Here is a 13,532-nt window from a genome sequence, read left to right as displayed (position 1 = left end):
AAATATTAATATACATATATAATATTTATTAAGTTAGACTTCCTACTTATGTAATTTCGTAATCATTTGTATCTTGTTATAACATAAATTTTAAACCATTGATCACAAAAAATTCAATGTGAGATTTTTTAACAACTTTAGTCATTTATATTTGTTTAAAAAAATTTAAAATATAATATACAAAAAATCTAAATTTTTATTATATAGTTAATGTGGTTATTTAATTTATTTTAATATGTTAAATTTTTTAAAAATGATAAAGAATAGACTAATTTTTATCAAATCTTTATTATTCAAAATCATTAATTGTCATATATACTTTAGCCACATTAGGTAATTCCGTGATTCTTATTTAAGGAAATAATGAAGAACATTTATGATTAATTTATGGTTAGGTTAATAAAAAGCTTATTATATATTTATATAGACCAACATATTTTTCTAAGGATTCTAAAAATGATTGTGGTGATGACATGTGGCTACAAAAATATGTTGTAATGTTTCTCTTTTAATATATAGGGGATATACTTTATTTATTAGACCGCATCATTTGGTACACGAAACTATTATACCACATGATACACTTCATTTTATTAAAACACACTTCTTATCAATACATCACTTATTAATCCCAACCACGGGTTGTAGCAATATTAAAGGTTTAACGTTCAAATATGGGTAATTCATTACAACATTAAATGAAACTAACATGTATCGTAAGTCAATTTCTATACTTTTATTAAAAGAGAAACTGGTTTTTGCTCATTAACAATAGTATAGGCATTGGAAACAATAGAAAAGATTTTGGAAACGTTTCATTCAAATAAATATTAAAATTTTGGTTGTTAAAATCAATGCTGATATTGCGTAGGTTGTAACAATCAGTTTGAAAAACAAAAGAGAATATATTATCGATATGCTAATTATATTCATTTACTTGATTAACACTTTTATTGATTTCGAATTCATTTTAAAGAAAGTCGATTGTTAGAATATATTTTCAGATATATTGTACTTTATTGGGAATATATTATATATACAATTTGTAAATAAATTACAGAAACAAATCTTTTTTTATTTAGAATTTTAATCCACATAGTATACTATATAAAGTAAATAAAAAACAACATCGCATATTTTAACCTTAATATTTAAATATTTATTATTTTGCCATAAAATTTTACAGCATTAAAAAACGTAACACATCCATTACAATTTTGGTGCTATTTTAAAACATATTAATTTTCTTAAAAATTTATAATATTAAAACGTAAACATTCCTTTTTTTCCTTTAATAAAAATGTCAATTCTCCCAAAATATCTCTGACTAACAAGAATTATCTATAAAAAAAAGTTAATAGTATTATCATCATCAACATCATATTAAAACATAAACAATCATCACAAAACTACTATACATTACCTAGCTATACAACATAGGTTTGTTAAATAAAGATCATAATCTAATTGAAGCATAAACAGTGCAGCAAAGATAGTGTAATATGTGTATTTTTTTTAAAAAAATAGCATAAAGATAATATAAAAAGCGTTTGATGGACCTTATACTTCGAGGATGCAGGTATGGTGCTTGGAATTCACTTATTTTTTCTTACAATAAATGAGAGAATCTGATTCATTTTAATCCATTTAGTGACAATTTTAGTTTCTGTTTTTATACATTTATTATATGATAATCATATAAATAAAACAAATAAATTTGAAAACAAAACAACGGGCTTATATTCTCGTTGACAAAAAGTCTAACTTTCTTTTCTAATTGGTGTTATTTACTAGGGATAGATGAATCATGTTTCCTTTTAAATTATCTTCTTTTCTCCCAATTATTTTTTATATATATAAACTTAGAACCTACATCAAATTTACAAGTTTTAAAGCCTAAAAAATTTATTGTTATTTTAATCAGCTAAGTGGATACTTCACATAAAACAAATTGGTGTAATCTGAACCAATGGTATTTTCTATTTACTTGTTAAATGAAAAAAACGTTTTAGAATAACTATTTTATGAGTATAATATATCAAATTATTAAGTTTCTTAGTGAAATTTCAGCATCATGATATTATTAAGAGGTATCATTTTTCTAGTGAGGTTTATGCGTCCGGACCATCACATCAAATCATTGAAGTAGTACTATTTTTATGTTCAGTGTTGATTAATACATAATTTGTGCATAAAAATACTGACACTATTTTTATGACACTATTTAAAGAGATTGCCTCAACTGTTAAACGATTCCACAACAAATTGATGACAGAAAACGAGCTTCTGAGTTACTTTGGAAGACTTAGTCCGGATGATTGCAACAAATTGAAGGTATGTGGTGCAATTTTCAGTTATACTATTTTCATATGAATTGGATACGATGGTGTTGACTTGTTTGGCTTAAATGCTTAATGGTTTTGAAACATTTTTTTATGTTATCAGATCCATCATGCTAGTTTTACCGAGTTTCTTTTTACTTGGAGAGAAAAGAGGCAAGACACTGTTCCTGAACCTCTTGTCCAAGAATAACATTTAGGTAATTTATATTACTTTTGTGATCATTGTTTACGTTTTAATCTGATGATAATGATGATCTCTACTGTTGTTTTTTTTTCAGATACATATTGGGCTATAGCCTTATTCAAAGGAAGAATCTTACCTAGCGTGAATGAGAGTTTGAGAGAAGAGCCGATTGATATTGATGTTATGGTTCTAGATTCAGATGTATTGGACCGGTTAGCAAAGGATTTGTAGACTCATCGGATGTTTCAGTCAAAACAAACCCCAAAACAAAAATACAATTAATAGTGAAAATAAAAATACAATTAATAGCGAAATACAAATTTACTGAAAAGATTAGAATATGTTAAGTTTAATCAAGTATGAATCAACATTTTGAAATCGATAACCCGATTAATATCTGAAATCGAAACTAGTTCGGACTCAACCATTGCACATGTAACTAAACTTGAACCGAATCCGATTAAACCCGGACTGAATCTGACCTGAATTTTTATAATATCTAAATGGGACTAAAATTCATGAACTCAAAACTCAAAATTCGAATAAACCTGAACTAAAATCCGATTGGTACCCCTATTGCCCAGCCTTATTAAACGAAGACAATATCGAAAAAAACTAATCCAAAAAGGCAGCAGGTGTACTTGGGCTTCAAGAGATTTATTAAACCTGAAAAACAGAATCAAACCATATCCGAAGTTTCAAACAATTTCAATGAGGGTTTAAAATCGAACCAAAAAACTTAAAATAGTAATACTAAAATAATAACCAAGAAACCCTAATCCAAAAAAGTAGCGGATGTACACGAGTTTCAAGAAGTTTATTAAACCCAAAAAACCGAACAAAACCCTATCCAAACTTTTTAACAACTTCAATGAAGCTTTAAAATCATGAACCAAAAAGCTTAAAATAGTAATCTACAATATTATATGAGAAGTGAATTTGCTCACTTGTCATCTTCTCCATGATTTTAAGATAAGTTATAAGTTTAATTCATTTTATTATTTAAAATTTATTTATATATATATATATATCATGATATTTTAGATAGTTAATAAACATTAACCTATCCAACCGATATATATACTATTATTTAAAAATATATTTTAATATATACACTTATCATGATAATTAGAATTTTTAATTGATAAATACATATTAACAATATCTACCAATAATATCATAATTACACTTATCTTATATTTAGTTTAAGCAATGACTAATATTAATAGCCAGTTTCTCTGTTTTTTTATTGGAAATATAATCCAAATAATTATTACAATATTAAAGGTGAAGCATCATTGAAAATATTTTGTAAAATATAAATTATAAACTTACATTAGATAATATATATATATATATATATATATATATATATACTATTAAACAATTATATTCCTATCCTGAAACAAATTAATTATATTTTATAAGACGAACTTCAAAAACAATTCGGCTAATAATGATTAATGTTATCAAAATAATATATTTAAAACCAAAATAGTAAATATTATATAAATTACAAAACGAAAATTAACTTAAAATATTGAAAATATATAGAATCATGAAAAACTATGATTAAATAACACTAAAATTTGACAGATAATAAAAATAAATATAATCTAAGAGAATACAGGGATAATATTTTATAATTCATTATTTTTGTGTTTTTCTATCACTTCTTTTAAAATCTAAATTGAACATGTTATGTGACTTGAGTAATCCTTTAGAAGAATCAACTGTATATAGACATGAGAAAAACAGAAATCACAAAAGTATAGTTCTTGTTCTTGGAGTGGAGCTGCCTTTTGGTATGTGTTGGATCAATTTGGGTTAAAAGGGGTAACGTAGCATCGTACATGCTAATGGGTGGAGTTGCTGCTTCGAGGTTTGGCTTGTGGATGTTTGATCTTGCCGTCATCCAGCAAATGCAGGTTCGTCAAAACATTTTTATTTCGGTTTTATAACATTTTGGTATAATGTATAATCTTTAGAAACTGAATTCTCTAGCTGTACATGAGACGGATTTTAATTGGAAAAAGAGTATATTTTCCGAAATCTCTGGAAAGCTGCTTCAAAGGCTTTGCCAATAGGACAAGCGTTAGTAGTTTGGTAAATGATGTCTTGTACAAGCGTGGTGGCCAGCAATGAAGACAACGCTGTCAAGAGCGTTCGAGGCATGCTTTCCTTCCTTGAATGTTTTCTCGACGACAAAAGCTTCCTCTGTTCTTGATCATGTAATCCGGTGGTGTAAAATGATCATTTGCACAAAAAAGGAAGATCCACTTACGATTGCACTACCATCAGCTTAAAGTCTAATTTATATTTGTTTTACAAAGTCCAATTTATATTTGTTTTATAGAGTTAATAATTGACAGAATCTACTATGCTTAAAGACCACAAAAAAAAAATTAAAGTGAATAAAGAATCTTTTTTTTTTCTACACTCTTATTACTTCCTCAACCACACCTTGCTATTGCCACTACTCTTTTAACACAAGTGGGGATATTTGTCATTATTCCTTCGTTAAAAGTGATATCACCTATGATAACAAAGCTCTTATACTTCTTGAATCACTCCTTGCTACTGCCACAACTCTTTTTAACACAAGTGGAAATTTTTGTTATTACTCCATCACAACAATTGACATTGTTTTTCTTTTTTTTTGTAAATTAACAATTGACATTGTTGATATCACAAATAATAACAAAACTAGCCTTCAAAAAGCAATTCTGATACTGTACGATTCTGTTTCCATCATTCATTCTCTCAAGCTCATGTGAGGCGCAGAAGTAAGGTTCTTGTTTCATTCGTATTTGAGAATTTTCAGACTGATGTATTGCTAGAATTATCGTTTTTCTTTTTGGATTGATTTATTACTAGAAATTATCGTGATGGATCTTCTTCGATGAATGATTTTGTTGTTGCTGTAACATATTCACACACATGCAAATGTTGTTCTGTAAAACGCTAAAGTAACAACATAATTCACTTTGGATTTTGGAAAAGTAAAACACATGCATGCATGATCCATGTTTATGTTCTGAAATATTTTTCTCTGTCAGAAAATGGAGAATGCTGCAGAAGCGGTGACGGTTGTCCAACAGGATGAAGAACGTGAAGTAGAGGGACTAGGGCAGCCACAAAACCCACCGCCACCCGTACGACGTCGTTTCATTATATCTCTTTACGTTGGATATTTTCTTGCAAGATGGGGTGCCAGGTTAAATATAAATTAATAAATAAATATTTTCATCTCTAACATTTTTTGTTTAGAACTGAAAAGGGTAAAATTGTGGATTGGTCTTTTCAGTAAAATATTAGTTCTTTTATTTTATGCTTGGTTTGCTTAGTTGATTTGAAATCTTGAATAGTTTCAAAGTTGGTTTATAAAAGCAAAAGAGAAGAAAAAAACACCTTATAATGTAAGATCATTTGAATATGGTGGATACACTTCAATTTTGGTAAGTATGAGTTTCTTCTTCTGATGCAGAACTTGGGAATTCTCAGTTGCTTTGTATATGATCTACTTGTGGCCAAACTCTCTGCTTCTTGCGGCCATATACGGTGCGATAGAGTCAGGTTCAACTGCGATCTTTGGCCCCATTGTGGGGCGATGGATCGAGGGAATGGACTACGTTAAAGTTCTTAGACTCTGGCTCTTATGTCAGAACCTCTCCTACATCATTGCTGGTGGTGCAGTCATCAAGTTGCTACTAGATTACCATCTTAAACCCCGGAACATCCCGGTCTTTGCAACCTTGGTTGCGTTGACAAATGTTGCTGGGGCCATTGGTGTGCTTTCCACACTTGGTGGCACCATCTTGATCGAACGAGACTGGTAATGTTCTTTTCACATGATTTTTGCATACTGCATGCAATTTTATTTTGCTCTTTTGACTACCAAACAGGGCTGTGGTTATGTCGGAAGGTCATCCACCAGCGGTATTGACAAGAATGAACTCTGTCATTAGAGGCATTGATTTGAGCTCAAAGCTATTGTCTCCAGTCATCACCGGTCTCATCATTAGCTTTGTCTCACTGAAGGCATCAGCCATCACTTTTGCATTTTGGGCCACTATAACCGCTTGGGTTGAGTATTGGCTCTTCATATCTGTGTATAGTGGTGTTCCTGCGATAGCTCAAAGCAATGAGAGACGGATCTTGCGTTCCATGACAAATCCAGTAGAAGAAACAGATGCACCTGTTTCTGTTTCTATTGTCCGCGGGACCGAGGAGGGTAACCCACCACGTAGAACCGCAATGCTGAAGGTCTTTGATAGAGTATCCAAATCCTCTTTTGTTGGTGCGTGGAGAGTTTATATCAAACAAGAAGTTGTACTCCCAGGGGTTTCACTAGCTCTCTTGTTCTTCAACGTCCTCAGGTTAGCTTTCTCTTTGTGTTTTGGACTTGTTCACATGTGGATGTCAAGTAAAATGTTTTTGAGTTTCAAGGGTTTATGGGATCTCTTTACTGCCTTGATACAGCTTTGGAACATTGATGACGGCTACATTGCAGTGGGAAGGGATACCTACATATATCATCGGTATAGGCAGAGGAATAAGTGCCACGGTTGGACTAGCGGCTACAGTCGTCTATCCTCTAATGCAAAGCCGTATCTCAACGCTGAGGACCGGTCTCTGGTCATTCTGGTCTCAGGTATATTACTAACTTGAAACTTCTTATCCATTTTAATGAGTTAGGTTAGAGATTGTCAATCACTATAACTATGGCAATCACAATAATCATGAGATTATAATAAATTATTTGCATTTAGGTTTTTGATTCTCATAGCTTACTATATGAATGTATGTGCTCTTTCTAATAGAAATAACAAGAAATATGTACCACATTCTGGTTCATCTGATTGGTTATAACAATTCATTTTGCCATTCTTCCTTGGATATATTTATTTGCTAAGTGTACTATATGTGAATCTAGTAGAACTTGAACGTGTTATGTGACTTGAGTAATCCTTTAGAAGAATTAATTGTATATGAGACATGAGAAAAACAAAAGTCACAAAAGTAGAGTTCTTGTTCTTGCAGTGGAGCTGCCTTTTGGTATGTGTTGGATCGATTTGGGTTAAAAGGGATAACGTAGCATCTTACATGCTAATGGGTGGAGTTGCTGCTTCAAGGCTTGGCTTGTGGATGTTTGATCTTGCCGTCATCCAGCAAATGCAGGTAGGTAAAACATTTATTTCGGTTTAGTGATTATATTCAAAGTTACAAAAACATTTTGGATATAATGTTTGGTCTTAAAAATAGGATCAAGTTTCAGAATCCGACCGTTGTGTGGTTGGAGGAGTTCAAAACTCTTTACAATCGGCTCTTGACTTGATGGCATACGTACTAGGTATCATTGTATCCAATCCAAAGGTAACAACGTTTCCACTTACATTCTAAGAGACAATATAGACTATAGTTGTTATCAAACCCATTTTATTATGCTTTAGTTGTTTGCGCCATAATGTAAACGCCAATATAAACACATAATTTGCGTTTGAGGTCATAATGTGATTGTACTGTGATTTTCAGGATTTCTGGATATTGACGATCATCTCATTCTCCACAGTTACGTTAGCAGGATTAATCTATACAGTTCATCTCTACCGAATCCGTAACCATATCTTTCACTTTGAGAAGATTCCTTTATTGAGCAAATGTTTGTTCAAGTTTATACTTCCTTCTCGTGGAGAAACATGAATAAATAGTGTGGTATACGTCATACTATTTCTCAAACAATGATAATCAATATCAATAAGATTTGGCTTTTAATTTCTTCTTCTTATAGAGTTAAGAACATTCCCTTAGAATTAGTAAAAACACAATTAATTACAAAAAAAAAACACTAAGAAGATTGATGAAGCCTTTTCTTGGCATTCTCTGCTTCATCGGTTGCTTCAACTTGCATTTTTGTCTCTGTTAGATGAGCATCCGTTGCTTCTTTCTCGTTCTTGGCCGTCAACCTCTTTGTCTTTCAAACCAAAAATGTCATGAATTAATATATATTACTCAAAACTTAAAATAAGAAGTCTTGAACAGGTTCTAGTATTTGACGATAACAATATGAAACTATTTGAAGCTTCTATATGTACAACTTGTTAGATAGCAACGCGGATGCAAGTCAGTAAATGCACATAACTATTTGATGGCTAATAAAAAGAGAGATAATAATATGAAGTACTTAATTCATTAAGTATTACATAAGCCACCCAAAACGCGTCATGTGATCATGATTCAAGACAATACCATGAGTCTCTGAACCGTGTTAAAACCGGACAGGATATTCCTAAGATCAATCTCTCTATCATATCTTCTCGCGGCTTAAACCACACACTACACGGAAGCTCAAGAAAACTTAACGAATGATAAATGACAATTTTGAAAACGTACCTGGCCGACAAAAAAGGCTTTGACGTAGCTTAGCCCCTCCTTAAACGTCACTGCCATGGATAAACAGCTCGTCTTCATACGATCCATCAGAGACTTCGACGGCCGTGGTTGCGATGTGTCAGCCTCTTGCATCGTGACGTTAAACGCTGCGTTTAAAAAGAGAGATGTTGCAAGCTAGCTAGGCAACGAGAGATGTGTGTATCTCACTTGCTTTCATGTGCAAAAGATTCTTTTAACACAAGTTATTCTGGAAGCAAGAGCAACGCCACGTCTTTTGTACGTGTAGGTTGAGAAGGTTACACGCGTGTACTAAAGTAACACGCACATGAGTAAACAAATAGATTGAAACCAAATAGCCGCGCATAGATTTAATAACAACTTTAATTAGGAGGTTTTGCTAATTAACCCACTCCTAATCTTTATTCATGTACTTTAAAGAAAAGAGTCGACCTAACCTAATGGAAAATCGTATTTTTTTATCCAAATGAATTGAACGGCAAGAAACTAAACGTGGCGGTACGTAACAAAGGCATCCAAAATGATGACGAAAGCATGAAGCTGACGTAAGCTCGCCTCGTTCAAAGTCAAGGACACATGGTCTGACCATCTCCTCCTCCTCTTCTCCTCCATTTTCTAATCTTTTCAACGGTCAAACTTCTTATCACCTTCTCAGAAACTACAACTCTCTTTTTTTTTCTTCATTTTTCCTTCATTTATGCCATCAAAAATACAAAACTAACCAATCAGATCGTGCAGTATGTTTTATATATACAGACATAACTAACAAAAACACAAAAACATTTTCAAGAACCATCACATCTCTCCCCTTTTTTTCTTCTTCTTTGCCCCCTTCTCCAAGCTCTCCAACTTTCTATAAATATCTTGAACCGGTCTTCATAAAACAAAAACACTTCCCCTTTCTGTATGGCTGCTTCTTCTCTTCTCACTATGGACAATAGCAGAACCAGACAAAACATGAATGGTTCTGCTAATTGGTCCGGAATAAGATCATCAGCAGCATCTCTTGAAGATCTTGAGATCCCACCGAAGTTCAGATCTTTTGCTCCTTCTTCAATCTCAATCTCTCCTTCTCTTGTCTCTCCTTCCACTTGTTTCAGTCCTTCTATTTTTCTTGATTCCCCTGCTTTTGTTGCCTCCTCTGCTAACGTAAGCCTCCTCTGTTTTTCTTCTTCTTTTCAATTACAGAACTATTGATATAACATGGGATTGACTCCACTTCTTGCAATGATTATATTAGAACCTTTCTTGATTATATAAAAATCATTTAAAAAAAAATAAAAATCATTCTTGATTATATTAAAACCATTCTTGATTCTATTTTGTAGGTTCTTGCTTCTCCAACCACAGGAGCTCTTCTCACATATGAAAATAATCAGAAAAGCATCAACGAGGAAGAGAAGACGAAGAAGAACAACAACAACGTTAACTTCTTTGATTTCTCATTTCAGACACAATCATCAGGAGTTTCTGCTCCGACAAGAACAACAACAAACAGTTCTGTCTTGCAGTCACAGGTTTGTTCCTCAACAGCTCCATCTTCAAATACCTTTTTACTTTCATCTGTGTGTTTCCTCAAATTTAAAATGTTTTGTGTATTCAGGAAACTCGTCCACACAGCAACACTCATCATCAAGCTGTATCTTACAATGGGCGAGAGCAGAGGAAAGGAGAGGACGGTTACAACTGGAGAAAGTACGGACAGAAACAGGTGAAAGGGAGCGAGAATCCTCGGAGTTACTATAAGTGTACTTTCCCAAACTGTCCAACTAAGAAGAAAGTGGAAACATCTTTGGAAGGTCAGATCACAGAGATTGTGTATAAAGGAAGCCATAACCATCCTAAACCTCAGTCCACTCGAAGATCTTCTTCTTCTTCGTCGACGTTTCATTCAGCTGTGTTTGATCATCATGGTGATCACTCTGATTCCTTTGTGATCCAACAAGATGATAATAATACTACTTCTGGTTCTCTTGGAGACGATGAGTTATCGGTTATGAGCAGAGGAGAAGAAGAAGACTGTGGGAGTGAACCTGAAGCAAAGAGATGGTAAAAGATCCATACATCACTCTCTTTTTGAACATTACTTGAATTAGAAAGTTTCTTAAAATGTTTGTTTCTTGTGTGTTTTATTTTAGGAAGGGAGAAAATGAAACAAACGGTGGGAATGGTAATGGAAGCAAGACAGTGAGAGAGCCGAGGATTGTTGTGCAGACAACAAGTGATATAGACATTCTTGATGATGGTTACAGATGGAGAAAGTACGGCCAAAAAGTCGTTAAAGGAAACCCTAATCCAAGGTAAAAACTTGAAACATTTGTAGCTTCTTCATATCATCACAATAAAAGTCACTGAGAGTGTTCTAGAACAAACGGGAATCAAACTAAAAATTTCAAAAGTAATAATTAAACTCAAAGAGCAAAACATGACCGAGTCAAATACTTATTTTATAGTTTGTATATTAATTATTACGATCTATTAGATCCCGAAAAATTTCAAAAGTAATAAACTCAAAGAGCAGAACACGACTGAGTCAAATACTTATCTTATAGTTTGTACTAGAGTTTAAATGTGCGGGTATATTTTTCATTTCATATATGTTAAATTTTGATATTATCATAAAATTTTAAATATACAATTTATATCTTAGTGTTATATATTGTATAACTCTTTAATTTTATTGTTTATATTTTTTATTACTTTGTTAATAAAGTAATTTGTTTTATACATTTTACCTTTTTATTAATTGTTCTTATATTTTCGAGTGTTCATAATTTGAAACAATCAAATAAATAATAGTGTTCAACATATGATTTATGGAAATATATAGCTGTAGAAATAAAATTTTAGCATATGTTAATAAATTTTATTTGTATAAAAATATGACATGGTTAACAAATTTGATAACAATTTATTTAAACGAAATCATTTAAAAAAATAGGTTAATTTACCAAATTAATATAATTTTATCATATTTAATTTATATAATACTTCTATTTTAATATAATATAGAATATAATTACAAATTCATAAAATTGAAATCTTTATACTTTTTCCGATTGATATAAAATTTAATTATATAAATTTATACTAATATTATATTACTTAATTACGAAATTAATTAATGCACTATTTAATTAAAAATATTTAAAAAATTGAGTGGGATTTTGAGATTTTCTCTAAACAGATTTTTTATAACTAAAATTCAAATTTATTAAAATTGATTTATTATTAATATTCTTATTGATTATCATGTCATATTATGCAACTAATGTAATGAAATGGACTTAGTAAGAGTTTTTAGTGGTAGATAAAAATGGTACTTATTTTTGTTGGCTTAATGCAGAGATGGTTTGTTGTTTCGGACAACGCCTAGATAGAACTTATTTTTGCAACATTTGCCTTGTAAATCTTATAAAATGGCACTTTAGAGTCTTGTAAATGTTCATTCTTTTTACAGTATCAATAAATTTCAAATTTCATCAAAAAAAAAATGATACTTCTCTTTTAATAGAAAAGATATTAATAATGTGAATGAATAATTTACAATCTATTAGATATGTATTGATCCGGTCTCAAAAACACTAATCCCTTTAGAAAAAAAAAATATTTACTATTTTTTTGATAAAAGGGTTTTCAGAAATTATTCATCTATTAAAAGTAGTTTTCTTATCTTAAATATATATATATATATGGTGCACCGTGATTTAAATTATTTCCATAATCTTAACAGGAGCTACTACAAGTGCACAACCAATGGTTGTCCGGTGAGAAAACATGTTGAGAGAGCATCACACGATATGAGAGCAGTAATCACAACCTACGAAGGGAAACACAACCACGACGTGCCTGCGGCTCGTGGTAGCGGATACACCACAAACAGACTGGCACAAGAGCCTTCTTCAGCACCAATTAGACCAAATGCTATTGCTGGTCACTCTAATTACACTACTTCTCAAGCACCATATACGCTTCAAATGCTTCACCAAAACAACAACACTAGTGCCGGGTCTATTGGTTACGCTATGAACAATAATAACTTCCTTGGTGGTGGGTTCTCTAGAGCAAAAGAAGAACCAAACGATGACTCCTCTTTCTTTGATTCGTTTTTGTCTTGAAGTTGTGAAAATTCGTTTTTCATTCTGTACATTTCTGGCAGAAAAGGATTTAACTACTTACTAGTGGTCCTGCAGATACTAAGACTATAGTCTATATAGTCCATAGAGAAAATTATTTCATTTGTTTTTTTAGTGGCTCATGCGAGGGCTTTCACACGCTTGTAATGTAATAATATCTTTAGTTCTTTTGTACCATACAACTAGTTAAAATGGAATAAAGCCATTCAGTTTTACACTTCGTACAATGTATCAAACAAGAACATAAACAGCTATAGCCTATATGCACACATAAAAGAATTGACATTTGCACGCAATGTATTCGTTTTGTTAAAGTAATTTACTATGCATATAATCACCACTAATCTTGTGTTTCATAAGAATATATCATATATGATATATGACAATACTTTTGTAGTTTATTATATAGTTTAGTGTTGCAAAGAAACTTGCATAGCTTCAAAATAGTAAAATACATAT

At 31.6% G+C, this 13,532-nt stretch overlaps 3 protein-coding genes across 10 annotated transcripts; 2 read left to right on the top strand and 1 right to left on the bottom strand.

Annotated features, from left to right (window-relative positions):
- Positions 1-4,493: 4,493 nt before the first annotated feature.
- On the top strand, positions 4,494-8,301 carry LOC103867102 (solute carrier family 40 member 1). 8 transcript variants are annotated; one of them, XM_033291665.1, is made up of 8 exons: positions 4,494-5,312; positions 5,582-5,743; positions 6,014-6,361; positions 6,432-6,905; positions 7,009-7,180; positions 7,570-7,711; positions 7,792-7,902; positions 8,062-8,297. In XM_033291665.1, exons 2-7 carry the CDS (start codon positions 5,589-5,591, stop codon positions 7,857-7,859), a joined length of 1,359 nt encoding a protein of 452 aa, XP_033147556.1. In that variant the 5' UTR covers positions 4,494-5,312; positions 5,582-5,588; the 3' UTR covers positions 7,860-7,902; positions 8,062-8,297. The 8 variants fall into 8 exon arrangements, with proteins under 8 accessions (XP_033147556.1, XP_018514297.1, XP_009143386.1 ...); XM_018658781.2 differs by having other exon boundaries at positions 4,497-5,312; positions 7,570-7,707; positions 8,062-8,301; XM_009145138.3 differs by having other exon boundaries at positions 4,497-5,317; positions 5,586-5,743; positions 7,570-7,707; positions 8,062-8,301.
- Positions 8,279-9,180, bottom strand: LOC103867104. The gene is made up of 2 exons (XM_009145141.3): positions 8,920-9,180; positions 8,279-8,500 (listed from the first exon to the last, which is right to left on the bottom strand). Exons 1-2 carry the CDS (start codon positions 9,049-9,051, stop codon positions 8,375-8,377), a joined length of 258 nt encoding a protein of 85 aa, XP_009143389.1. The 5' UTR covers positions 9,052-9,180; the 3' UTR covers positions 8,279-8,374.
- Positions 9,181-9,707: 527 nt separating this feature from the next.
- On the top strand, positions 9,708-13,290 carry LOC103867101 (probable WRKY transcription factor 33). The gene is made up of 5 exons (XM_009145135.3): positions 9,708-10,086; positions 10,266-10,454; positions 10,541-10,986; positions 11,076-11,237; positions 12,671-13,290. Exons 1-5 carry the CDS (start codon positions 9,844-9,846, stop codon positions 13,053-13,055), a joined length of 1,425 nt encoding a protein of 474 aa, XP_009143383.1. The 5' UTR covers positions 9,708-9,843; the 3' UTR covers positions 13,056-13,290.
- Positions 13,291-13,532: the final 242 nt, after the last annotated feature.

This window comes from Brassica rapa, chromosome A05, assembly GCF_000309985.2.
Source record: "Brassica rapa cultivar Chiifu-401-42 chromosome A05, CAAS_Brap_v3.01, whole genome shotgun sequence".
Taxonomy (NCBI): domain Eukaryota; kingdom Viridiplantae; phylum Streptophyta; class Magnoliopsida; order Brassicales; family Brassicaceae; genus Brassica; species Brassica rapa.
Note: the sequence above shows the minus strand (reverse complement) of the source record. Positions and strands in the feature narration are given on the sequence as shown.